This window comes from Lissotriton vulgaris, chromosome 2_1 (genome assembly GCF_964263255.1).
Source record: "Lissotriton vulgaris chromosome 2_1, aLisVul1.2, whole genome shotgun sequence".
NCBI lineage: Eukaryota > Metazoa > Chordata > Amphibia > Caudata > Salamandridae > Lissotriton > Lissotriton vulgaris.
In genome coordinates, this window is record NC_141687.1 from 128130330 (window position 1) to 128156477 (window position 26148).

A 26148-nucleotide genomic window follows, 5' to 3' on the forward strand; every position below is an offset into this window, starting at 1 on the left:
CCACAGTGCAGCACAACTCCAGTGTGCCATCGTATCAGCCAACTATATTTAGCCTTCAGCACAGCACCATTATACCACATTGTGCCAACCAACCATTGCAAGGGCACCTTGGTACGGAGGTCATTGAGGATATTGAGGTCATTGTGAAGGCACTACTGCGAACAAATGTTTAATACAACAGCACTAAGGACACCCCTTCGGTATCAACAGCTCCACCGGTGCACTGTAGAGGCACGGTTCTCACACAAAAATGGCTGACAAAGAGATTAAGATAGATCTCAAGATTTAAGGCGGACCCACTTAATGCAGACTCACTGGCTAAAGGCAAACAGGACATCAGTACCACTATAGAAACCATATTAAGTAAATTAGCGAAAGTCAATGAACTAGCTAAGTCCACACAGGAAAATACTAATAGGATGCAGACAGATTTCTGCGATCCGACAAGACATCAGAGACACCAAGGTTGGAATAACAGAAACAGAAAGCAGAATTAGCCAACTGGAAGATGTGGAAAGCAAAATGAGTAAGTCCCTCCAGTGCCTAACCATTACTACGCACTCGCTCACAAAATGGTTATCAGGCCTAGAAGACCGAAACAGAAGGGGGAATCTGCGAATCTTTGGAATCCCAGAAGGGGAGGAGGACCCTTCTGGGCCATGCATCTCTTTTCTGGAAAACTTGTTTACTCAAGCCACAAACCTGACTTTCAGTAAACCCCTGGAGTTTGATAGAGCTCACAGGATACCAGCAAGAATATTCGCGAGTCAGAAAGCACCGTGACCAATAGTGTGCAAACCTCACCGTTATCAACATGTAGAGCTGATCCTCCCCTTCATGCGGAAAAATAACCATATCTTTTGGAAAAATAATCAAATCTATATATCTCGCAGGATTTTAGTATATAAACTGTCGACACAAGAGAGGGCTTTCTGGCCCTTCACCTCAGATTAAGGGCCATGAACTACCAATTCACCTTTGCAGGCACAGCCAAATATTGCGTCATGATTCAGCGGTCTCCACACTTCTTCACCGGTCATCTAGCATTAAAAAGATTCCTTGACGGAAAAGATGAAACTCTTATGGACATCTCGGCCCCTGGGCCTTCTGCTACAAGATCTTGCATTACCATTGTATTGGAAAATGCACACCTTTTTGAATCTTCTGTCCTCTCTTTAATCTATAAGCTATACATCTTAGGTATGCTGGTTATCTTGCCACGTGAAATTCTTCTACGAAACCCAGTTAAGAAATCCATGACGTTGACCAGATAAGTTAATATCAGCTAAGTTGCTTAGTGGTCAATTGCCAAACTAGATTTCTCTGTCGTAATCCAGTTAAGTGTACTGGTGTAATGTTGCTAAGAGACACGCTTGATAAGTTAAACTGCCAGTGGTTAGTAGCTCACACACACACACTGACCTACTGACACACTGACACTGGCACACTGACATACGCCGACATACATTAGGTTGCTGCCAAATGTGTGTAATTTATCTAAAGTTGCCTGTTATTGTGATGACAAGGCTCTGTCTATGCTCAGTCATGCTGTTATTACATACTGTTAGTGCACTGTAGTGCTCTGTTAGTCCAATGTAGTGGACCTAATCAAGTAAGCTTGGTCCTTCCTACAGCATGCCTCATACTTCAATATATATTTTCATACAATTTCATAATGATTCAAACAGGCCAAGCATTGAATGTGCGAACCATAATTACCTCATGGTTAATAAAATTGGAGGCACCTTGTACCTCACAAGATGGGCAGCACTGAAAAGCACTCTTATAGGTGATATCATTAAAATTAGGTCCGCCATTACAGGCACACAACCGCAATCTTCAAAAACTAGAAAAGGAGATTTCTAACTTGGAAGGGAAACACATTGCCTCTAGAGAAACCTCTGTCTTGAATTAATTGGTGAAAAGAAATAGGAGTATAATAAAATAATGTGTAATAGGGCAGGGATGTAGTTTAATAAACAAAAGAGCATTAGGCTCTGTGAATCCAACCAGGCGTGGAAGAGCTTAGCCTCCTACTTAATATTCAAATTACAGAAAAATATGATTAACATCTTAGATGACCAGAAGGGCGACTCTCACTCTGATCCTGACAAAATAGCAGAAATATTTAATAATTTTCACAGCACATTGTATAGCAAAAACCACGACCTATGCACAGCTAAAACCCAAAACGACTTGACCTGCTCTCTCAAAATTGGGGACACAATAAAATCCCTTAAAGTCGGGAAAGCGCCTGGACCTGACGGGTTCAATACAAAATTCTACAAATCATTCGCATCATTTCTGATTCCCCCTCTTCTAAACATGTTCAACGAATTTAGTGAATCCGGCCAGATAAATGGGATACCTGCAGAGGCTATCAAAGCGGTGATGCCCAGAGAAGGGAAGGACCCATCACAACCTAAAAATTACAGGCCTATATCCCTGATAATTGACAAAAAAGGGGGAACAGTTTTGTGGGCTTTGGTAGGTCCAACGTACAAGCCCTAGATACACTTAACAAAGATAGGAGTACGGAGTTCCAATGTGATGTGGTAATCACCCGTAGAATGTCATAGCTAGTAAAGTCTGACAATATATTACAGGAGGTCAAGGAGGGGAATTCCTCCTTTCGGAACTAGGGCTCTCACACATCCAGCAAGTTAGGTGGCATGCTTCATCATTTGAGCCTGCTCCTTGTCGAGCCGGCGCTGCAATGCCCGACGGGCACCCTTAAAGGGGCTTTTTGTCAGATCTTCTGTTCCTTGCCGTAAGGGTGCAAGTGGGTGTGAGGGATCTAGTGGGGTGTAGATGTGTATTTGTGATTTTAAAACAGGTGAGGGAATCCTCTTGTAATATATTGCCAGACTTCACTAGCTATGACATTCTACGGGTGATTACCACATCTCCAAGGAACTCCGTACTCCTATATTTGTTAACTATATCCCTGATTAACATAGATTGCAAAATTTATGCCATGATCCTTGCTAGACGTCTCCACAAATATTTATCCTAAATTATTCCTCCTTCACAAGTGGGATTTCTAAAGCACAGACTTTATAGTGATAATACACTAACTTTGTCATGCCTTGGAGAAAGCCAAACTAACAGACTCCCCCACAGTAGCAATCACTTTATGTGCCGAAAAGGCTTTCGACAAGATAGATTGTCCTACCTTAATGCGACACTAGAAAAATTTAGTTTGGGAGACAATTTTATTCGAATGGTAATGGCACTGTATTTTAACCTGTCCGCCAAAGTTAGCAGGTGGGAGCCTGTCCTTATCTTTTAACCCCTTCCATGCGGCCGCGATTCCCCTAGTGTGCTGTAAACAACACAAACCCCAGCCGTCAGCAGCACACGAGCACCGTAGTGCATGACGGCTGGGGTTAGTCATCAGCATGGAAGGGGTTAAGCTAGAGCAGGGAACCAGGCAATGATACCCACTCTCACCTTCCTTAGTCCTATTGGCAATAGAGCCGTTCCTCTATCAGCTACGGAACAAGAAACAGATCACAGGAAAATGCTTCAACAACAAAACAATAAAAGTAACAGCTTACTCAGACGTGTGTGTATTCTGCTATTACTGCCCTAATATCCTCATAGAAGACTTCTCCGCAGTATCTGGTTATAAGCTATAAAGATAAAACTGCTCAACAATCTTGGTGACAAAGAAATAATTGGCAGCTCAGGCCTTACATGGCAACCATATATTATCAAATACCTAGGCTTAGATTTCACAAGAGACCTAATTACCACCCTGCAGGCTAATGAGAATGCCCTCATCAAAAGAATTTCCACGTTACTAGACGGTTGGTCACCAAAATTGTTATCCTAGTGGGCAAGAGCAGAGACACTAAAAATAATGATCACCCCGTTAGTAAACTACATGGCCAGTATGTTGCCTATGAAACTCTCGAATGAGTTCTTGACCAAGATTTACAAGATTTTCAACACGTTCCTATGGTAAGGAAAGATGCCCAGAATTTCCATGAAGAAACTTCAACAATCCAAAGAAAAAGGGTGTTTGGGCCGCCCAAACTTTAGGAACTATTAAATTGCATATCTTTGCAAGGATATAACTGGCTATTAAATGACTCTGACTACACCCCAATATGGTTGGACATGGAAAGGTCAATCATAAACTAAATCCCTTTACCTGCTCAACTAACCATGGATATTTCTTCCATCCCTCACTTTAAATATATCATTCAAAATACTAGAAGAGCCCTACTACGTTTGGATCAAATGTCAGCGGTAAAAATCAACAACTCCAACTTAGCCTCTCTATGGTGCAACCCTTACCTGAAGGTGGATGGAGAAATGTTATTCAGGGGAAATTGGTAAAAAAACGGCAAAAACCTAGTCAAAGACCTCTTTACAGGGGAAACTCCCTTCTCCAAATTACATTCACGGTTTGGTTTAGACTCCTTAGAATTTTATAAATTTCTGAAACTAAAGGCACAGCTCACTCTAGTTCAATACTACCACCGACCTGTCAATCCTCCCAAGGATACTCCAGCTACTAAAGTCAGGGCACACTGTATCTAAAATCTACAAACTTTTATCCCCAAAACGACGCTAATCACACTTGAGATGCGAGATAAAATGGGAATCTGAATCTAACACTAGAAACTTCCCCTTCGAGTGGGACAAGATACATAAAACTTCCTTTTCAAATAAAATCTCTCCAGTACTATCCCAAACGGAACTTAAGCTGATAAATAAAACATATTGGACCCCTCAAAGGATCTCTAAGCTTAACCTCAGCCTGAGCCCTACATGCTGGAATTGTAATGAAGATGTTGGTGATTTAGCTCACATGCTCTTCCAATGCCCCATCCTACAAACATTTTAGGACAAAATATACAAGTGTATAAACAAAACATTCAAGATCGACCCGCCCCAGGGAATTCTCCTACATTCTTCTGGGATTTCTAGACCCAATGCTACCGGATGAAAATGACGTCTGTCTGTTAAACCTAATGCTTACACTTGCCTGCAAAATAGTACTGTGGCTAGAATGGTTGTCCTTTATCAAAGGGGCTGATAATATCTCTCCACACTCTTTCACACTTTACCCTGGCGTCCCCCATATCGGAAGTACTGGAGGTCCCTTGATGCCTTTTCCTTTAAATATGACCCTCTGTGAAACTCATGAGTCCCAATAAACTAACACATACACTCTACTGAGCTCTCGATGACTACCATTGCACAAACACCCTCCCTATGGATCTCGACCACAAACCTATTTCCTCTCGCCTGTCCCTCCAATCTGAAAGAAACCGGTTAAGATTAGATTCTTCACCTTAGAATATTCCCAGGCATCAGACTGGATCCGTAAACTTTGGCGTAGCAGTACCCTTGCGTCGTCTGCGGCTCCGCGTCCGTCGTTGGCGCCGGGATGACGTCGCCTGAGTACTTAGACGCCGCCTCGCGCGTTGACGTCAGTCCTTCTTTTTTTCCGCGCCAGCAAGCGCCGATCGGGAAAAAGTGGTACCCTTAGTCAATTTTTGACTAAACTTTTTCGATCATTTTTGATCTTTCTTCGAAGTCGAACGACTCCGACGGTGCCTGTAGGGATGCCCAGGTTAAAACCCTGCGTCGACTGCATTCGACTGATGTCGGTTACCGACCCCCATCGCCGGTGTCTACATTGCCTGGGGCCCGACCACGATGACAAGTCGTGCCCCGACTGCCGGGCCTTGACGTCGAAGGCTAGGCGGGAGCGGTCCCGCAAGCGCCTTGAGCTCCGGCAGTCGGCCCGCGCCGTTCCCCCAAATACAAAGGAATGGCCAGAACAGCCAGCTTGTTCACCCTGGAGCCGAAGTCTACTAAAAGCAACTTCCGGCTACTATAAAGGAAGTGGCAGCAAAGGGACACCTTCAAAACAGCACTGAACCAGTACCACGATTACTGAAAAAAAAACAAAGAAGCATGCACGAACAGACCGCATGGAAGCCAGCAAGGAGATTTTCACCATCATGAAGGAATTCTCCCACCCCACAGCCGGCCGAGATAATCAACACTCCCTCCCAAGAACTGTGCGACACCCTGGTGGACTACTTCTACGACAAGATCTCAGTCATCTACAAAAACATCAAAACCCATGCCATGCCAACAACAACAACATCAGCCTGCTCACACCCACGAACACAAACCCCGAACACCTGCTCACCTATTGGGACCCTTTCACGTCTCAAGCCACATCTCAGTGTACTCTGGAGCTCCCACGGATCCACGTCCCCACATCTTCAACCTCGGGAGCTGTATTATTGACGACTACCTCAAGAAAGTCCTGAACACCTCCATCACATCGTCCTCTTTCCCTGAGAACTGGTTAACACGCTGAAGTGATGCCCTTCCTGAAGAAACCATACGCCAACCCATCAGAACTGAAGAACTACCAGCCCTTCTGCCTGCTGCCCTTTCCAGCGAAGATTCTTGAAGGCAATCAACTAGCAACTCACCGAACACCTGCAACACTACAACCTCCTCGACCCCTCTCAATCTGGATTCCAAGCCAACCACTGTACAGAAACAGCCCTGATCACAGCCACTGATGACATCAAGTCCCTCCTGGATCGTGGGGAAATAGCAGCCTTTATCCTTCTAGACCTATCTGCCATCTTTGACACGTATCACATTACATCTTGATCAACAGACTCAACCACATCGGTAATCTACGGAGACACCCTCAAATGGATCACCTCTTACCCCACCAGCAGAAGCCAAAGAATCAGTCTCCTATCATTCACCTCGGAACCCAAGAAGATCATCTATGGCATCTCCCAAGGATTGTCCCTCAGGCCCCCCCTCTTCTAGATGTACATGACCTACATGGCCAACACCATCAGATTGCACGGACTCATCACCTACATCAAAGAAGCCCAGGTCACCCTCTCTGTCAGAAGGCCCTTCCACCAGCAAAGCCAACTTCCACAGATGTATGATGAACGTCGCCGTCTAGATGAAAGACCACTGTCTCGAGTTCAACACAGGCAAGACGGAAGTCCTCATCGTTGGGAACAACACCTCGCCATGGAACACCGCATGGTAGCCCACCCCCCTGCCCCTCCCCCCGCCCGACAGCCTACAACCACAACCTCAGAAAAAAATGTAGACAGCGAGCCATAAATGAAGAAACGGGTAAACCGTCTCATCCTCCTGCTTCCACACCTTACGCATGCTCTGCAAGATCTTCAGGTGGCTCCCAGTCAACACCAGAAAGACAGGCTGAACTATGAAAACACACTATGTAGGAATCATCACATGCCTCCTGAAGAGACTACAGACAATATAAAACTTAGCAGCAAGACTCATCTTAGACCTCCCCTGACAGACCCACAACACATTGCAACTCAAGCAACTACACTGTCTCCCAATCCGGAAGAGGTGCCAGTACAAGATACCGACCCACGCATATAAAGCCCTGCACAACGAAGCATACATTCACAAACTAATGCAAAACGTCTTACAACGGCTGACCTAAGGTTCAGCACATCAGTCCCTGTTGGTAAAAATGTTGAGTTCTGTGCATCCACTTCTGGCGCTTGCCGCCATTGAGTGCCACTGAGATCCAGAGAGAACAAAGTCTTTATAGAAAAGGAAGGTGCACCAGAAATGAAGTTTGTCATACTTAAGTCCATTCAGCTAGTTTTATTGGTGAAAAACTAAAAGTGGCCATCAGCCAACGTGTTTCGTTCCTTTGACAAAAGGAACTTCATCAGGGCTAAAACAATGACATAAGACACAGTATAAGAATTCACACAACAAACAAACAGGACAAGACACTAATACCCAAGTTTTACATATTTACATGTAATACTCGAAGGTACCTACAGAATAAAACAAATCCACTAAGAGATGACGCACATACACCCTTTGTAAAATTACAGACAATCAGATCTCGAGACAGCCCACCCAACAATTATGTACAAACATATAGTACTTATTTACAATCATATGTACAGTATTACATACATCGCATGGACACCATGTCTGATCTATGCACACATTATCAATTGATCAGTACCTGGAAAGGCATACATTCATAGATGGCTTCTGAACACAGAATTTGAAGTCTACTTGTGTATAGGTAGCAATAAGATAAATGTTTCCAATTCAAATTTGATAGAAAAGGATAAGATAAAAGAGAAAGGCAAAAACGGGAAGAAAGAAGGAACAGAGGAAAGGTTCCAAACCATGGTGTCCCTGCCATGTATGTAATGCTGTAAATATGATTGCAAATAAATGTTATCTTTTTTTCCAGATTATTTTCATTGGGTTTTCAAGGAAAAGAACGTTATAAATGATAATAACAATAATAATGGCAATTATAATTACAATTATAACGAAACAGAAAGCAAGGAAGAACTACAAAAGAAGAAGAAAAATGCCAGGAGGTTACAAATTAAGTGGCAGTTGGAATTGCGGTTAGGGTAGAGATACAGGTGGTGGCAGGTCCAGGTGAGCTGTATGATGTGGTTGTACTTGACTATGTTGCTGGATGTGAAAATGGGGTAGAGCGTGTGTCCTGGGATGTGGGTGGGTGGGTTCAGTGGCAAGTTGCTTGAGCCCCATGTTGCTCATGCTTTTCTAGGAGGCACGTTGTGCAGGTGTTGCTGGAGTCCTCTAAGTGGAAGTTAAGATCTCCCAGGAAGATGTAGTGCTTGGAATCAATGATGTCCGGGATGACGTTGCAGAACCTGGGCGTGGTCCTGGTGGTCTGTAGGCAAGGGTGCCTTTGATGGTGTGAAGTTGGAAGTTGAGATACTCCATTACTGTGGTCCAGTTGTCTGAGGAGGTCGTGCAGCAGATGGTGTCCTTGTAGATGATGGCAATTCCACCTCTGTTTATGTTGGTCCGGTCCCAGTGTGTTATCTTGTAGCCTTCATGGGTGTCAATGGTGATGTTCGGCGCATAGGCGGGGTTTAGACATGTATCTGTGAGGAAGGTGACGTCCAGAGTGAGGGATGAGATCATGTTCCCAATCTCCATGACGTGTTTGCTGAGCGATCGTGCCTTGAGAAGAATACACTGGAGTTGTGCCGTGGGCGGGGTCTCTGTCGGCATGGTGAACGCAGTCTTGTTTGCAGCGTCTCCGGTGTTCTTGGTTGCTCTGGTGCTGCAGGTGAAGTGGCAGTGCTGGCAGGAGAACAGTCCTCTAGCGGGGCGTGGAGATGTGCGGCAGCAGTTGTTGATTGGCCTGGGATCCAGGGCTCAGAGGTCTGCAGTGGTTTAGTTGCTGGTAGCAGGAGTTCCAGGGTTCCTGTCGCTGGGTGCAGATGGGCTTTCCTTTGATGCTCTGGTGGCTGCACTGTGGACACATTTAAGTAGGTCCAGGAATGGGGGAGGGGTGCTGGGAGGCAGAAAGTGACAGGCAGCGGGAAGTGGTGAACGGAGGGATGAGCGAGCGGCGTAGGGGCACAGACAAAATGGGATACAAGTATGGCAGGCTAAATGTAACCGTTTCACAAATGGCAAAATAGCACAAACACAAAATGACGAGGCTTAGACAGAAAACTGAACACAATGTACAGAAAAGCGTTGACAAGCTGGAAAAGTGTACAGACCAAGATGGGATACAATGTAGCGGGCCAATGACAGGCACAGCTGAAATAACTGGCTGCGAGAGAAAAGGCTTCATGCACAGCAACTGTGACAGTAAAGGCAGGCAAACTCACGGAAGAAGCGCTAAGCACAAGGAAACGAGATCGCTTTGGACACTATTTTAAATTTCCTTAGTAGTAAATTATTCCTTGCCTTCTGTGCTAATAATCTAAAAGTGCTACTCAATTTATTTACCATTTCTTCGTATTTGTTGCTCTCTAGGGGACAACTACTTGCTGAGTACTATTAGTATTTGTCTTCAATTGGACTGCATACCATGAATAGCTGAATGAACTTGCCTTTCACTCAGAGCGTTTGGTTCAGCGTCCTTTGAAATATCGCCAGTTTGTATCTGGAAAGAAATATTCTGATCACTATTTTAATCTGACTGTACCACATTGCAATACCTGTAGCTCATTTCAGTATACAAGAACTATATGGTCTATATATATATATATATATATATATATATATATATATATATATATATATATATATATATATACCATATCTGTGCTTTCTGTTAGTGACTGCATTTTTATGATTTCAACATTACCGAATCCTAGTTTAAGAATGTGGCATAGTATGCTGTTGACAAATGGGAATAGTGTTATTTTATCAAAAGTACTTTTAAAAATGATTATGCACTTCCCAGCTCCTCATTTTGGGATGCCGAGAACTTTATATTTTATCATCTAACACTACTTGTGCTTTCTAGACATCACACAAACCCAGTTGGCACAGAATGGCGGTGGCAGATGGACCAGCCCGAAAAGATTTTACAGGAAGCTATTGAAAATCACCAGAACCTGATAAAGCAGTTTAAAGGTATTTTAGTATACTATTAATATGATATTGTTGGTAGTAAAATGATAGCACAGATTAATATTTTTTAACATAATGTCACTGTTGGGGCTAATGCTTTGATCTTTTATGTTGGTGTTTTGTTATTAAAAAATGCAGTGAAAATAAAATTGTGACCTCTCCCTGTTCCACAAACTGAGAAAGTCAAGTTGCCAGGAACACCGAAAAGTTTAATTTGGAACGAATATGGTGCCTCAGAGTGAGCCCTTGTAAAATGTAACCCTTGCATTGGTAAAAGTATCTCCAAGGATAATGATCATGTCAAAGACTTTAATAAATCCCCCTCTTCAAGAGTGACTGACCATTAAACAATATGTTGTTTTCATTTGATAGCTTAATACTAATATGTGCTTGTTCGTGCTGCTGATTTTTATGGATGAACATGTGTTTTACACCTGTCCGCGAAAAGCCCAGGGTGGAATGTTGTTTATTTAAATATTTTAAAGTGTTCATACTGTTAGTCCGAGACTTTACTTTTTTTGCTCCAACCTAGGTATTTTAGTAGCAATGTCCTGAAGATCCCCAACATGCCGTTCCAACTCCGACACCTTATCCTCCATAATGATCCACCAATCTTAAATTTGTTGCAATTTTTCGTTAGTAGCGCACATAAATGGTTGAAGACCATGCACCTCATCCAAAATAGTCTAAGATAGGATTCTGAGATGACAAAAATTTGGGAAGGAGGATCATTTTTGGCTCTCTTTGGTTTTGTACCTGAAGAAGACGGTTTGGAGGGAGACTGTAAAACGTTAGCTATTTTAGTGTAATGAATTGAATGTCGTGCGAGTTTTTGAAGAGGGCGAATCCTGCCTATGTGCCAAAGAGGAATAAGAGTTCAGCACGTATAGTAGCGCAGATAGCCAGTGTAAAAAGATATAGGAATACCTATGGTATCCTTACATCATATTTTCGTTATCTTTGCCATATTTAATAAGAACTGCTGGGCATTTTGGATTAAAACTACAGTTTCCATGTAGCAATACTTGAAGTAATACTGTAAGTCATGCCAGATAGGAATACAATCAAGTAAGAAGAGACACAATAAAAGAAAAATGTTTTTTTTTGTTTTGCAGAGTTTTATGAAGCGCAAACTAGACCCGATTCGGGTATCAGAGCGCTTTACATAGCACCAGTTATGTTACATGAGGACACATTCATTTTTGTTAGGCACGGGGAGATTAAGTGATTTGCCCAGAATCACAGGATGTTCAGCGTCATTACCGAGACTCGAACCCAGTTCCTCAGGTCCAATGTCGAGCGCCTAGCCGTTAGGCCAACTCCTCTCATCACAGCTGCATCACCAGGAGCTTAACAGCGTACCTCTTGATGTTTGTTTAGGTGTTCTGTGATTATCCGATAAGCCACGGGAGGAAACTCTTAACCTCTTAAGTGCTTCGAACGTTCAGCGGCCGACGGCACCACTACCTCAGGAGTGCTGCCGTCGGCCATTGAACGTTCAAACCTCATAGCTGCAATGGAACGTCCAGCACTGGAGCTGGACGTTCCATAGCAGTTATGAGGCTAAATCTTGAAAGCGAGCGACGCGTCATGAAATGGAGGGCGCTTGTGTGAGGAAAAACACAGCCGCAGCACGGAGAGCCAAGGAATGTATCTCCAAAGGACTCTTCAATATGAGGAGTTGCAGCAATAAATCAGGAGCCGTGGACCATGTCAGAAAGAAGGCATGGTAAACAAGGGTTGAAAAAATGGAAAAGCTCAGTGTTCATCCTGGAGCTTAGCTGACCGCCCCTATCTCGTTTTGGCACACAAGCCACGCCCCCCATATAGATACAGAAATGAACAAAAATGGATTCTACAACTCACAAACCTGGCCACTTAGTCAAAAAATTTAATAAAAAAAAGATAATATCAGAATAACAAGAATGTGAGTCAGAAAGGACATTTGAAAGAAAACTGAAGAATACAGATTTTCTGAGCAAATTTTGAAAAAAAATGAATCCCTTACGTTGAGATTATTTATTAAAAATTAAGACAAGGTTACTTAGAAAATGGTGTTTTGAAATACACTCAACAAACATCCAAATTATGAAAGTTAATCAAAGATTGCTCTATAATTGAAAATGATGAACAATTTCTTTTTTCTTAAACTCCATAATTTGCATGTGGAACTGGAAGAAACTGGGATTGATAAAAGGTGTGAAACTGAAGTGGAACAACTAATGCCTTTTATTAGCTAAAATAAATAAAAAAACATCTATTTACATCTGAACGCATCAAACGTTGCATATGGGCGATAAGAAGCGATCATGTATTAGCCTTACATGAAGAGAAGAAGGAAAATATTGAAAGGATATGCAACATATGATGCCATCATGTTAAAATGAGAAAAAATGCCCTTGAGGCATATTATACATTGGAGTAACAGAACATTGGTAAAATGTACTGATGTAAATAATAACGTTGTTGAAAAATGATGTAAAGAAGACTCAAACTGGACTTGAGAAAAAAGACTTACTATTGAGGTTGTAGAAGTGCATATTCTGGACAATAAATTGCTGCTGCCTTAAGAGTGGGCGCCCACCTCGATCAATGTAACATTTGGATAAAAAGACTTTCTTTGAGATCATTGAAAGATGCGTGATAAATCAAGGTTTCATTAGAAGGTGAAAGTGTACAATTCATGATTTCGTTGATGAATATAAGATTCTTTATTAAAACGATGTATATGTATATATTCCTCCCTCCCAAAAAAAGGTCAAGACCTTAAAATGTATAGATTCATTGCAATTTACTAAAATATTAAATGAATGCATGTGAACGGAGCTAAAAAAAAAATGGCCACTAAGAGTAAATTAAAAAAACACACAATCAAAAAATTAATTGAATTCATCACTAGAAGTGGTGTGGCAATCCTATAGCTCGACTCCGGCCCGGACTGGCCATAACGGGCACCGGGCAATCCCCCGGTGCGCAGCACAGGTGGGGGCCGGTTTTGGGCCCCTGGGGGCCGTTTTTGTTACAGAGCCGTTTTTGCAGCATAGCTGCAAAAACGGCCCAGTAACAAAATCGGCCAAAAACCGGCCCGACTAAGTGCTCGGCCCCCCTCCCCCCCCCCCACCCCCACCTCCTCCTAGTGGGGTGGGCGGCCGAGCACTTTGCCAGGGCCGGTTGTGGTTCCTAGTCCGGCCCTGGCTCGACTCCAAAGACATATTGTTTGTGATCAAGGACAACAATTTTTCATGTGTATTTTATCCTTGGGACAAGTAGGCTCAACTCCCTGCAGCACAAACCCTTTGGCTGCCAGTTTAGAGTACCACATTATGATTCAGGGAAGGGCACTGTCTGCATTTTAGGTAATATTTATGTCCTAATGTTCTGTTCGAACCTGTATTTATGGTTCATTAATGCATAGCCTTTCTTATTTGGGTGAGCACGCAAAGGGAATGCTGTAAACACGGAGTGCACTACTGACAGTGGTTCCAGTGTAAATATGTGCTCATGTATTTGCAGAGTTTAACAATATGAGGCTACATACAATGCTTCCAGAATGCCCTCCAATTAGATGCAAAGATCTGCAAAAGCTTGAAAGCAAGATTGATGATCCTTTGCTTTCACAATAAAACGTTCACAAAAAATGCAACTAGGAAAAAAAACTTTTTGCTAAGCTACTGTGAAAATGTGGGTAACCTTTTTTTAAACATCATTTAGTGAATTGTGTTGATACATGCTAGTATTTCCAAAAACAATCATAATGGAAAATCTGTGCAGCCATTTCCAACAAGATAATGGGAAACACAAAAATAAACCTGCATTGGCAAAGCCAATAAGTCTGAAATTAGTAGTCCACCATTTGGTTTTGTCAATGCCTGTCTTGTTTTGATATGGTTTTTCTAAAACTTTGCGGGAGCTGGCAGACACTCACAATTGCAACAAACATTGGCAAAAAGCAAGAATATCTTTGGATCTCAAAAAGCATACTTTGCCTCAGATGCCCAAGGGACTGTACAAAACTTTGTGTTCTGATATGCTCCTTGTGAAAGAGCATAAGCCAGTCAATGGATAGACAGAGAGAGATGGAATTTTAGAAAAAAACTAAAGGTCTTAGTTAACTCTGGGCCTAATTTAGGGCCCTATTCTTGAAAAAAGTCACAAAATTGCACCAATGGTATATGTCCTTACATTTTTCAGCTTTCATAAATTCACAAGAATTTTAGGAAGTAGCCAAGGAAATCGTACTCCTAGAAAAAATGTGTCAACTGCATTTTAGCACGAGCAAATATGTAGTTGTAGATTTGCTCATGCCAAAATCTGTTGACCGTTTACAAGTTCACTTTCCTGCCAACCACTTTTTTCCCAACCCTGGAATAACTTTACTTCTGCCATTGTTGGGACTAAATTTCCATCCTTCCTGAGTATGGCAAAAGATTGAAGAAGAGCTGGCGAAAACCCCTAAAATATGCAATTTGGTATGTTTGCACCGACTCAAAAGGGCATTCCAACCCTGGAACTGTTGCTTAAAGCTACCGCCAGCTTCATTATGAAATCTGAAGAAAGTAGGTTTATGAAGCAACCTGTACCATGGACATGTAGATATTTTATTAAATTCCACAACAATGGGAATATTTTTGGGAAGAGATTTCTTTTTAGAATTTGAGTTATATTGAGGCAGCAAAGTTATTGAATGGGATCCGGTACCAATAGATTTCTATTGTATTTATTTTTATTTATAAAGAGTTTTATAGAGCACGATAATTACCAAGAGTATCATAGGGCTGTACACAAGTCGGAACAGAAGTAAAACATGAACATAATAAATGAACAAATATGATATGATGCATCACAGATATTACCAAGCAACTGTAACTCAGTTACAAAGCAAAAAGCTGTTCCTCACAAGAACGCCTTCTGTGGGCCGTCTGAGATGATCTGGTTAAAGGCTACCTAGTGAACATTGCTTCGGGGTGTTCTGCTAGGATGGAAATGCTCATGCCCTATTAGTAGTTGTCCCTGGAGTCGGGCTAAACAAGACATAATGTAAGGCACCTATCCATTCATTAGAATGCTTTTCACCACTTGCTTTGAAAATCGCGGTCAATGGGTTTGACCGATAATTAGATGGGAGAGAGTTCAATATCCTCGGGGCAGATCCTGAAAAGGAGCATGTAGGTTTGTATGCTGAATCTGGGCGAGATTTCACAGCCTCGTAGTTCTCAGTTCTGATTGAGTGGCTGCCCTCTGATATTCAAATCTTTTCTACCAGGTACTTGAGTTTATCATAGTGCAGGGAAAGCAATTTTCAGCTGAGCTCTAGCTTAGAAAGGGAGCTAGTTAGGAGACATAAGTGAGGGGAGAATGTGGTCAAAGCATTCATTGCTCTCCTGAGGTGGAAGCCGGGAGATAGATTAGAGCATTACTAGCGCTTTGCCCCAAAATTTAATAGTTGTGTTTTTAAAATTACTTTGCGCCGCCAAGCTTTTGAATTTTAACAAAATCACTGCACATTGATAATCGCATCAACTTCACTGCCAGAATCGCCCCATATTCAGCCGATTGAGGTGCTGAGTGGGAGGCTGCATTTCAGCGGCCATATTGGGCGTACACACAGCCCCAGCGCTCTAGCACTCGAGGCTCCTCTATAAAAGCAGAGAATACATCTGCTCGCGAGATTTCATTGCTCTCCTGAGGCGGAAGCCGGGAGATAGATTAGAGCATTACTAGCGCTTTGCCCGAAAATTTAATAGTTGTGTTTTTAAAATTACTTTGTGCCGCCAAGCTTTTGAATTTTAACAAAATCACTGCACATTGATAATCGCATCAACTTCACTGCCAAAATAGCCAGAATCGCCCCATATTCAGCCGATTGAGGTGCTGAGTGGGAGGCGGCATTTCAGCGGCCATATTGGGCGTACACACAGCCCCAGCGCTCTAGCACTCGAGGCTCCTCTATAAAAGCATACGGTGACGCCTCCGCGCAGCGGACGCGGTCAGCGGGCGTGCCGGAAGCGCGCCGAAGTCCAGCCCGTCTGCGCCCGTCCACGCTAAGGACGGGCTGGGGGAAGCTCCTTCTGATCAAAAATGTATCCAGGTCAGATTTCCAGAGAAAACCTACTGTCACTTAACCATAGTTGCCTGCAATCTCACCATGCCTTAGAAGTAGACTAGGACCTACTAGTTGTATTGTATGTAAACAAATTTTAAAACCCTATTCAAAGCAGACTTCGAAAACTATACACAAGGTCATCAATGGAGGACTAATTAATGCACGCTCTATGTGTAAGAATGCACTACACATACACGATTTAATCTCAGAAAGCAATCTGGACTGTCTTGTGGTCACGGAAACATGGCTTAAAGACTGGGCCAGCCCAGACATTGGATGCGCACTGCCACCCGGTTACACGATACAAAGACTTGATAGACCTATACAAAGAGGAGGGGGGATCGCCATTATACACAGAGAGACTCTTAAATGCAACATCTCGGAACTATTTGACATCAAAGGAGCCGAATGTTTAGCCTTTAACCTACAGGCCCATGACTCCTTTGCTTTCTCCGGTGCATTAATATATCTCCCACCAGGACAAGCGAGCCATTTCCTGGAAAGTATGGGTGAAGTGCTCACTAGTCTGACGCTTAAGGCCGCTAACTTCACTTTATTGGGAGATTTAAATCTACATCTAGACAGCACTAGTGATCCAAATGTACTATGTTTTAAAGACATTATACATGTGTTGGGACTGACAATTCTTACGACTGACCCTACACACAGCGGGCCACGTACTAGACTGTGTTTGCTCCAATCTCAACACTATTAAAGTCTCCACTCCCCTGCCCCTAACTTGGACCGACCACAAATTTATCGCATTTAACCTCAAAACCGAAGAAACCAAGGCTGTTAAATCAGACATAATAAGAAATGGGAAGCCAATTCCATGCTGGACGAAAATCATTGAGCACCCAGACCTTCCTAATTGGGTGAAAGAGAATAAACCATTGATAACTGGAGATGCTGCCACGGACAACCTTAGCTATGAGAGATGGATGAGATCTATAGGGGAGAAATTGACTTCTGGAGGAGCCAGAAAATCTAAATTCAAACAAGGGAAAGTTTCAGCTCCTTGGTTCACTAATGAATTAAAAGATACATTACGAACAGTTCGTAGACTAGAACGAAAATGGCGTAAGCACTATGACAGTGACAACCAGGATAATTTTAAAGCAGCAAGACGGAACTACCATGCATCAATTAAACGTACCAAAATAAATTACTTTACAAACAGGATAGAAGCCTCACACAACAACCAAAAGGAAATTTTCCGTATTGTTAAAAGCTTTCGAAATCCTAAATTCCTATCACAGGAAATACCACCTACACAGATTTTTTGCAATGAGATTGCAAATTACTTTGAACAAAAAATTGTTAGTCTTACCAAAAAATTTCCACCTATCCCTTTAAACGATGAAAACACCGCACAAGGTAAAAACCCTGGGATAACCAGATGGAACACCTTCGCTATAATTGATCTGGCAGACTCCTCACAAACCATGTCAAAAATTAAATCTGGTTTGCCACTTGACCCTTGTCCCCCCTCACTGATCCATGCAATTAAAGATGAGGTGAACCCCATGATTAATACCATTGTCAATGCATCACTCCAATCTGGAGAAGTTCCCATCACTTGGAAGACTGCGATAGTAAAACCATTGCAAAAAAAGACTTTATATTATCCCTCTGTTCTAACTAATCTGCGACCCATCTCTCAACTCCCCGCTCTATGTAAATGTGCTGAATCCCTGGTCAATAAACAGCTCTCAACATTCTTGGAGGCAAATAATATCCTACATCCAAATCAGGCAGGTTTCAGAGCAAACCACTCTACAGAATCGGCACTATTATCAACAACAGAAACCATAAGAGCTGCATTGGATCAAGGGAGGAAGGCAGTTTTAATCCTCCTCGACCTATCTGCAGCATTCGACACGGTGTCCCATGCCATACTATTACATCGCCTGGCTGAGGCTGGCATAGGGGGCACCGTGTTGAAATGGTTCAAAAACTTTCTGCTGCACAGAAAGCAGATAACTATGTTAGGACAGTTCCACTCTGAGGAGAAGGAGATTGGCTCAGGGGTGCCGCAGGGCTCAAGTTTGAGCCCTACCCTTTTCAATCTTTACATGGCGCCCCTGATCAATCACATTGCTTCCTATGATGTGAGCACAGTTGCATACGCAGACGACACTCAACTGGTCCTGGTTCTGGATGATGATACAAATAAAGCCGAACAGGTTCTGAAAGAGTGTCTGACTGCGACTTTCAATTGGATGCATGACAACCACCTCAAATGCAATTCTGCTAAAACAGAGATTCTACCATTTGGGAAAAATAATCTCTTTTCTCCACACACTTGTTGGCCATCTGATGCGGAAGCCCCCCCAAACACCATCAGTGCAACTCGGAACTTGGGCATAAAATTCGATGACATGCTTTCTTTTAAGCAACAATCTAAAGAAGTAGCTGCCGTCTGTTTCAATATCATAAAAGGCTTACGTACATTTTTTGACTACCTGCCTTTGTCTGCCCGCAGTACAGTGGCAATTGCTCTATTAACATCAAGAATTGATTACTGTAATAGTCTGTATGCAGGGGTGGCAAAATCTACCCTGCATAAATTACAGATGGTTCAGAACTCGGCGGCACGGCTGGTCCTGAGGTGGCCCAGAAAATCATCAGCATCAGCCGCCCTAGACATGTTGCACTGGCTTCCCATTCAGAAACGCATACTATTCAAAATTCTCGTGATTACATTCAGATCTTTCCACAAACGCGGTCCAAAATATCTGTCCAACAAATTTCACAGATACCACCCCACCAGAGAACTCAGGTCAGCCACGGCTAACTTGATGACTGTCCCCAAGTTCAGACTTGCCACCAAGGGTGGAAAATCACTGGCAGTTCTAGGAGCCAAAGCCTGGAACACACTCCCTGCTCACCTACGCTCAATCACATCAGAACAGATCTTCAAAAAATTCCTAAAAACATGGATTTACAGACTAGCCGAATCAACTTGCAAATCTCTGGTTTAAATCACTTATAACATCCTCAATCCAGCTAAAAAAAAAAAAATCTAGTCTAAAATCCAATCCACTAGCAATGAAGTCGCAGCGCCAGGATGCTCCTTGGAGTGAAAATGCGCTATATAAAAACCCCCAACATCAACATCAACATCTCATGCCTGTTATCAGTCTTGCTTCCGAGTTGAGGGTCACCTAGAGTGGAGCCATTCTCAACTTGGGAAGACCTGTAAGGGTTGCATAGCCACATTCCAGTCTGGAGACCACTAGCGAATGTTTTGCTAGCTTGAAGTCTGGTGGTAATGGGAGCGGTTTTGGTTTCTTCAGGAGATAGAGTTGGAATGATGCTCTGCACCTTGTTGAACTGACGTGTTTGCATGATTTTTATCTAGTTTTATTCTAAGGGATTTAGTTGTTTCGATAATGGCAGGTTTGCATTTGAGGGGGGGGGAGAGGGGCGGGTGTATCACTTGCCCGATCTACAGGAAGTCCGGGACTGTACTTGCTTAAGCTGTGAATTATGTTCTTTATTAAATGTGTGGGGGGAGAAAAGATGGTTGGGTTCCTTTAGTATTGTGAAGGAGATTAGGTTGTTTAAATGTGTAGTATTTTTCATGGATACGTTCTCATCTTCATTTAGTGTTTTGAGCTCTATCTGGGGTACTTGTTTTTTAGTCTTTTGCGGATGGTTTGTAGTTTGATCCTCCTCTGGGGATGGTGATTCACCTTGGAAAGATGATTGTTGCCTATAGTGACTTGTAACCTTTCTCTGTAATTTGTGGTTAGAGGTTAGGATATTGAGGTTAGGAAGGTTATTTATTTTGAAGCAATTGCGGCCAGATTTTGAGGGCCATCTTTCTGGAGGAGTCTTTCTGTCGAGCCGTAGAGGTGGTTTGACATGCGTGTCTCGGGTAGACGGCCAGTTACATGTACCATGTCACTGTCATTTGGTGGGTTTAGTGAACTAGAAAGATGTATTAAAAGGTCACAGGTCAGAAATTAAGGTAATCAAAAAAGTGATAGAATGTAGGCTCAACACAATTTCAACAAAACATTGCATGAATGTCTATTGGATAGTAAAATATGCAAACAGTTTTGTAACATTTCATCATCTCACCTATTGTACACCTACATTTACAATTAGTACAGCAAGGCTTTTATTGGAAGGTATTAGAATGTGTAGAGCATTGATAGCTCGGCAATTCTCTTCAGATTTTGGAGGTTTATTGCATCTGACCATTTTGCCACTGCCTGCTCATGGCCATCTGAGTTTAAATGTTTCTTGTGTCAAAGAATTATTTTGATTATGTAAAAAGTGAGCAGTTCTGGAAGCCTTGTTGATCAAGATGCATTTACACCATTGACATCGGCTTGCTGTTCTAATACTTCCATTCAATGTTTGAATTCCCAAAAGTCAGAGGAACGCATTTTAACAATGTTTGAAAGACGAAAGGCTGAGTGCAATGCTGGATTAAAATCATGTAAATTGTTTATTGCCTCGGAAATCGGCGCTCGAACCGTAGCACTGTCTGAACATCTTAATTCAAAATAAATGTTTGCTCCTGGTCTCTACCCACACCTTATCCCTCGTCGTGGATAGCAATGACTTCTATTGATGAGTTGTAACACTGAGAGTTCTATACCGTGACCGTGGTTGCAATTAAGATTTTAAAAACTTGGGGACGTGGCTTGCAAGGCTGCGAAATTGCACTCAGTAGGCGAGCTCTGCCGGCCAAGCTCATTATCCTGCCAAAATCCTGCTCTAACCTTCCATCTATGCGGCGTAAATACCGAAATATGAAACCGGAGACAGAAGCGAACCGGACGTGCTAAATTTCAATATTATGCTACAGTGGAGAGCGAAATATAACCAAGTCTGATCGAGCGGGTCAGAGCTACGACGGAGTGCCGGAGGCGGAAACCGGAACTCGGGCCCCGAGTTTAAATCGAGACGGAGGCTGTGCAGGCCGGGCTGGGAGACATCACTAGTGACCTGGCGTGCGAGGCGCGCACCCTGCGTGATATGAGCTGAGGTTCCCCGCCCGTGAGGTTGATGCCGATTATCCGAGGATTGTGCTGCAGGTGCGGCCTGGAATCCAACTCAAGGAGACAGATGATTGAGATAAGTGTGGCAGCGGTTTCCCCTGAGGCTCAAACATGGCGCTAGTCCGGTTTCCATAAAACCGAGAGCGAGATTTGATATATATGAGGCATAGCATATCCCCACCGGGTATCTCGGACATATCGGGGTTCTGATACGGACTGCCTTTGAGCCCGATTTAGTTCGGATTGCAGTTGTGGTTGTTGAGCTGGGCTGCTGAGATATGCCTGATTATTTAACAAAACATAGCCACTGCTGAACCGGTCACTAAAACGCAGATGTCATTGCTATTGGGGCTCGAGGTTCAGCGCTCCCACGAACCCGAAACCTGCAGGCTAGGCGTGATACTGCCTGCCATTGTGAGTACTGGTGACACCCTTTTCTAGCCCGAACTATACAACGCCGCCATTTTGTCTGTTAAGCAGCCTGCAGCGACTGGACGTAACGTTATCCTTCTTTCTGGCTGAGAGAGCTGGGACCCTGAGGTCGCAAGGATAACGTTTCACACGCACACAGCACCGGTAGTTACAAGTGGAGAGATTGATTGGTTATGTGGTGGTGTCGTTGTCATGAGGAGTTTCAAAGCGCTGAGGTCACTACTTGGAAAACGCACATGGAGTAAAAGCGGCTGCCGACCACCACTGGCCTTATTCTAATGCGGAGTCCTGGGCTGCTGCTGCCTGCTGCTTAGCGGCGAAACTGCCTGAAGGCGTGTGAAACAGCGAGAGGGAGTGATTTGAGACTGAGTCCTATGTAAAGATTTGGCTATAGGAAATCTGTGAATAGCTAGGCTGTAACTGCATAAACGAGCTGCGAGTGCATAATGGGCAGGTCAGACGCCAGACAGTCCAAAATACCATTCCAGCCGCAAAGGGCGGTAAACCACCTGAACACAACCAAGATACATCTAGAGATGGTGAAGCAATGGATGACCAAGGTGGGGACTTAAAATCAATAATGTTGGAAACGAGATCGAGCCTCAAGAGTATAGACGCAAAACTAGACCACTTCACAACTCGATCTGGTAAAATCGCAAGTCACGACACACAACACCAGACTGGACTGCCTGGAAAACAGACAGACCGAATTCCACGAGTTCAGGCAAGAAACAAAGGAACAACTTTTACAAATGGACAAACTCCTCATGGTCATACAGGCAAAGAATGATGACCTTGAAGCGCGCTCTAGAAGAAACAACCTACGCCTTCTTGGGATTCTAGAGACTACAGCTACGCCAAAGATGGAGACTTTTGTGGCTGATCTGCTGCACAAGCTATTCGACCCTAGTCTGTCGCCGGTATTTGCAGTGGAAAGAGCACACAGCTCTGGGCCCCAAGCCGCCAGTTGGAGGTACGCCCAGGCCCATCCTCGCGAAGCTTCTGAACTACCAAGACAGAGACACCATTCTCAGGCTGTCCAGAGAATGTGCACAAGTTAATAAAAGCCACAGCGACCACATAACTATGGATTTACTGTATTTGCCGCATGCAACAAAGAATCCAACTCAAACGGAGGAAAATATTGCCGAGAATGTACCTCTCATTTTTCTTTTTTTTTCTTTTTTTTTACTGGGCATACATTTAGAGATAATCGTGGTGCATAAAATGGTTTACCATCCTGCATTATTCTGTAGCGCGGCTGATGGTAAAGCTCAGCGTGAAACCACATACACAAGGAAATAGAAGACGCACAATGAACAAATGCACGGCGCCATCAGGTGTGAGCACATATTTTACACTATAGTTGACGTTTCTTTACAAAATATATGGAGAAGGAGCAGCGTGCTAGCAGGCCCCCGCAAACACATCGGACCTACATATACCACTGTACACAGGCCGAAATTTCACGTGCATTCCTGCATCTGGGGCATAATGAGCCTACTGCACACTCCAGCACCGTCCCAACACCCAGCCATGCCCAACGCCGGCAGTGCCTCGAAACCCTCTCGTCAGCAGCAGGATTCTGCTGAGGGGGAGGAGAGGGGCTGAGAACTTTCTTTAACATGCCCGAAGGGTTTGTGTTTTCCTAAACAGGTCATTAGTCCCAGGGGTTGGTGCAGCTGGCAGACATGAAGGAGAGGCTAATGTGCAGGTTGCGGCACACCCAGATATTAGGAGTGTGTGCAGATGTAGCCCGGAGTGATTACACCTAGTATGCGCGCGGGGCACCGGCCATCTCTCAAAGAGGTCCACTGCTGCATCAGAGCTGGCAACACACCCACCAAGGAGACCCCGGACACCTCCACAAATAAGAAATGGTTAGGACCGTCACTTCGATGAAGATCTGGAGGGACATTTATGGCGGAATCGGGCATGTCTTTCCAAAAGATAAATACATCTCGCAAGCCACAGCTTTCATGCTGAAAACACAACGTAAAAAAAAATCACTTGCCTAACAGGAAACGGCACTAAAGAACCCCATTTTACTCACAAGAAAGGTCACTCATCGTCATTAGAGTCACTCGTAATTACACTTGGATGATGAAACGTCACACAAGCAATTTGAAACCAAGGCAGCTATGTCGCTGTCTAACTGCCCGCCCCTGCCTTCAATAAGGTACGAGCCCCCCCGTCCACCTAGTATCGGGGGGGGGGGGGTGAGGAGGGTGCCGCACCACCGGAATGCAACCAGGACCAGCTCCGCAACACGCTGCGGCGGTGGGGACATGTGGGCAGAAACCTGCCGTGGCATTCCGACTGCTGCCTCAGTCAAACACCCGAACAAAGGACCGAGGGGCTGCACCTTCCCCCTAGTGAACACCAACCCCACCACCACGTGGCGCAGCTGCACCACTAGCCCGTGTGGCACTATGGTCAAACGTTGCATGTGATAGCCCGCCGTGCTATATGTCCACAGCTTCCATGGAAGTCAGGCACAGGATGAAAGGCATACCCCAGGGCGTAGCACGGACAAAGAAACCCACTGTGCAGCTTAGCCCAATTACACCCGGAACCAGAAAAACAATCAACAATTCGGTAAGCCCAGAGGCTGAGATAATCCACCTCAAGATCCGAGTGAAGGCGCACCTTTCAACAGCTTGGATGAAAGGAAGAGCAAACCTCGGCAACGGACAATGGTAGGCAGACCGGAAGGCAGAAGAAACACTACCCCCCGCATGTGTGAGGGGACACCAAGCCCTGAATGGGGAGGAACACCTACAACAGGGCACACAAGGGAGCCCCGGCGTGGGGGTGTCCCATTTTATATGCAATTCGTTGAATTGAGATATGTTGCGGACGTCCGGATTTGGAGTGGCCGGGGTGCCTTTCTGTCACTACGTAGAAATGTGTGCTGTTGGATTATTTTCAGTTCCTAAGTGCAAAAGAGAATTATGGGATGGGGACCTACATGGAAAAAGCATATCAAGGGAGTGCCATACGTGAAAGATGCGGGTTTTAAGTGCAGACGTAAATGAGACGGTATTAAAATGAAATAGAATGTATGCTTGGGGAGCTGTAGGATTAGGAATGCCGAAACTAACCATGAATGTATACAGCTCGTTTATATGGCGCCTCGTTGCATTCTCCCGACACGCTTGGGCTAGTCTTAACGTGCCACCATTTTGCTTTGTAGCAAATCCCTGCTGCTCGCACCCCTGCCAGAACCGAGGGGTGTGTATGACCGTGGGCTATGACCGATACGAATGTGACTGCACCCGGACGGGCTACATGACACCCTGTGCCACACAAAAGGCAGACCCGAGAAATACCGACTCGTCCCGCAGCCAGAAGCATCCCGATGACTCATCCACCACACCATAACAAAGAGGCGGCATGGACACTCGCACCATCCAAACCGCCGGAAGAACAACACTGCCCGCCACGCTTCTCCCTCGGCCCCCCGGGCCACACAAACAGCCGCTCTGCCTCGAGGACAACAAACACTCACCGCACCCTCATCGAAGCAGACCCGACGCAAGACCAGCGAGGCAGAGACCGGAACAGCGCCTGCAGAACGAACAGCGCAGAGTAGTCCAGAAGAAACGCGGCGGAAAAGAGGAAGTCCTGAACCGGGCTGGCCTAGATAAAGGCCCTAGGACCGCCCACCACCTTACAAGCCTGCGCCTGCATTGGCCACCCCTAAAGGGGGCGGCGCCCTGACTGTCGCGCTGGTGACGTTTTGCTCGCGAGGCATGTGTCACTAAGACGCTGTCTCGCGTTATCTCCCCTTCGCGTCGCGCGGCCAGCGGCAATCCTGCTCTAACCTTCCATCTATGCGGCGTAAATACCGAAATATGAAACCGGAGACAGAAGCGAACCGGACGTGCTAAATTTCAATATTATGCTACAGTGGAGAGCGAAATATAACCAAGTCTGATCGAGCGGGTCAGAGCTACGACGGAGTGCCGGAGGCGGAAACCGGAACTCGGGCCCCGAGTTTAAATCGAGACGGAGGCTGTGCAGGCCGGGCTGGGAGACATCACTAGTGACCTGGCGTGCGAGGCGCGCACCCTGCGTGATATGAGCTGAGGTTCCCCGCCCGTGAGGTTGATGCCGATTATCCGAGGATTGTGCTGCAGGTGCGGCCTGGAATCC

General features: G+C 44.4%; 1 protein-coding gene across 3 annotated transcripts in view; it reads left to right on the forward strand.

Moving 5' to 3' along the window:
• Nucleotides 1-26148, forward strand: part of LOC147729693 (S-adenosyl-L-methionine-dependent tRNA 4-demethylwyosine synthase TYW1-like) — a 683091-nt gene that overhangs the window by 502089 nt on the left and 154854 nt on the right. For all 3 annotated transcript variants that reach the window (XR_015308342.1, XM_086954579.1, XM_086954580.1), the window contains one exon: nt 10331-10440. Coding sequence is in view for 2 of the 3 variants with exons in the window: in XM_086954579.1 (XP_086810705.1) it covers nt 10331-10440 (110 nt within the window). In the remaining variant the exon portion in view is untranslated. The remainder of the gene's footprint in view (nt 1-10330; nt 10441-26148) is intronic.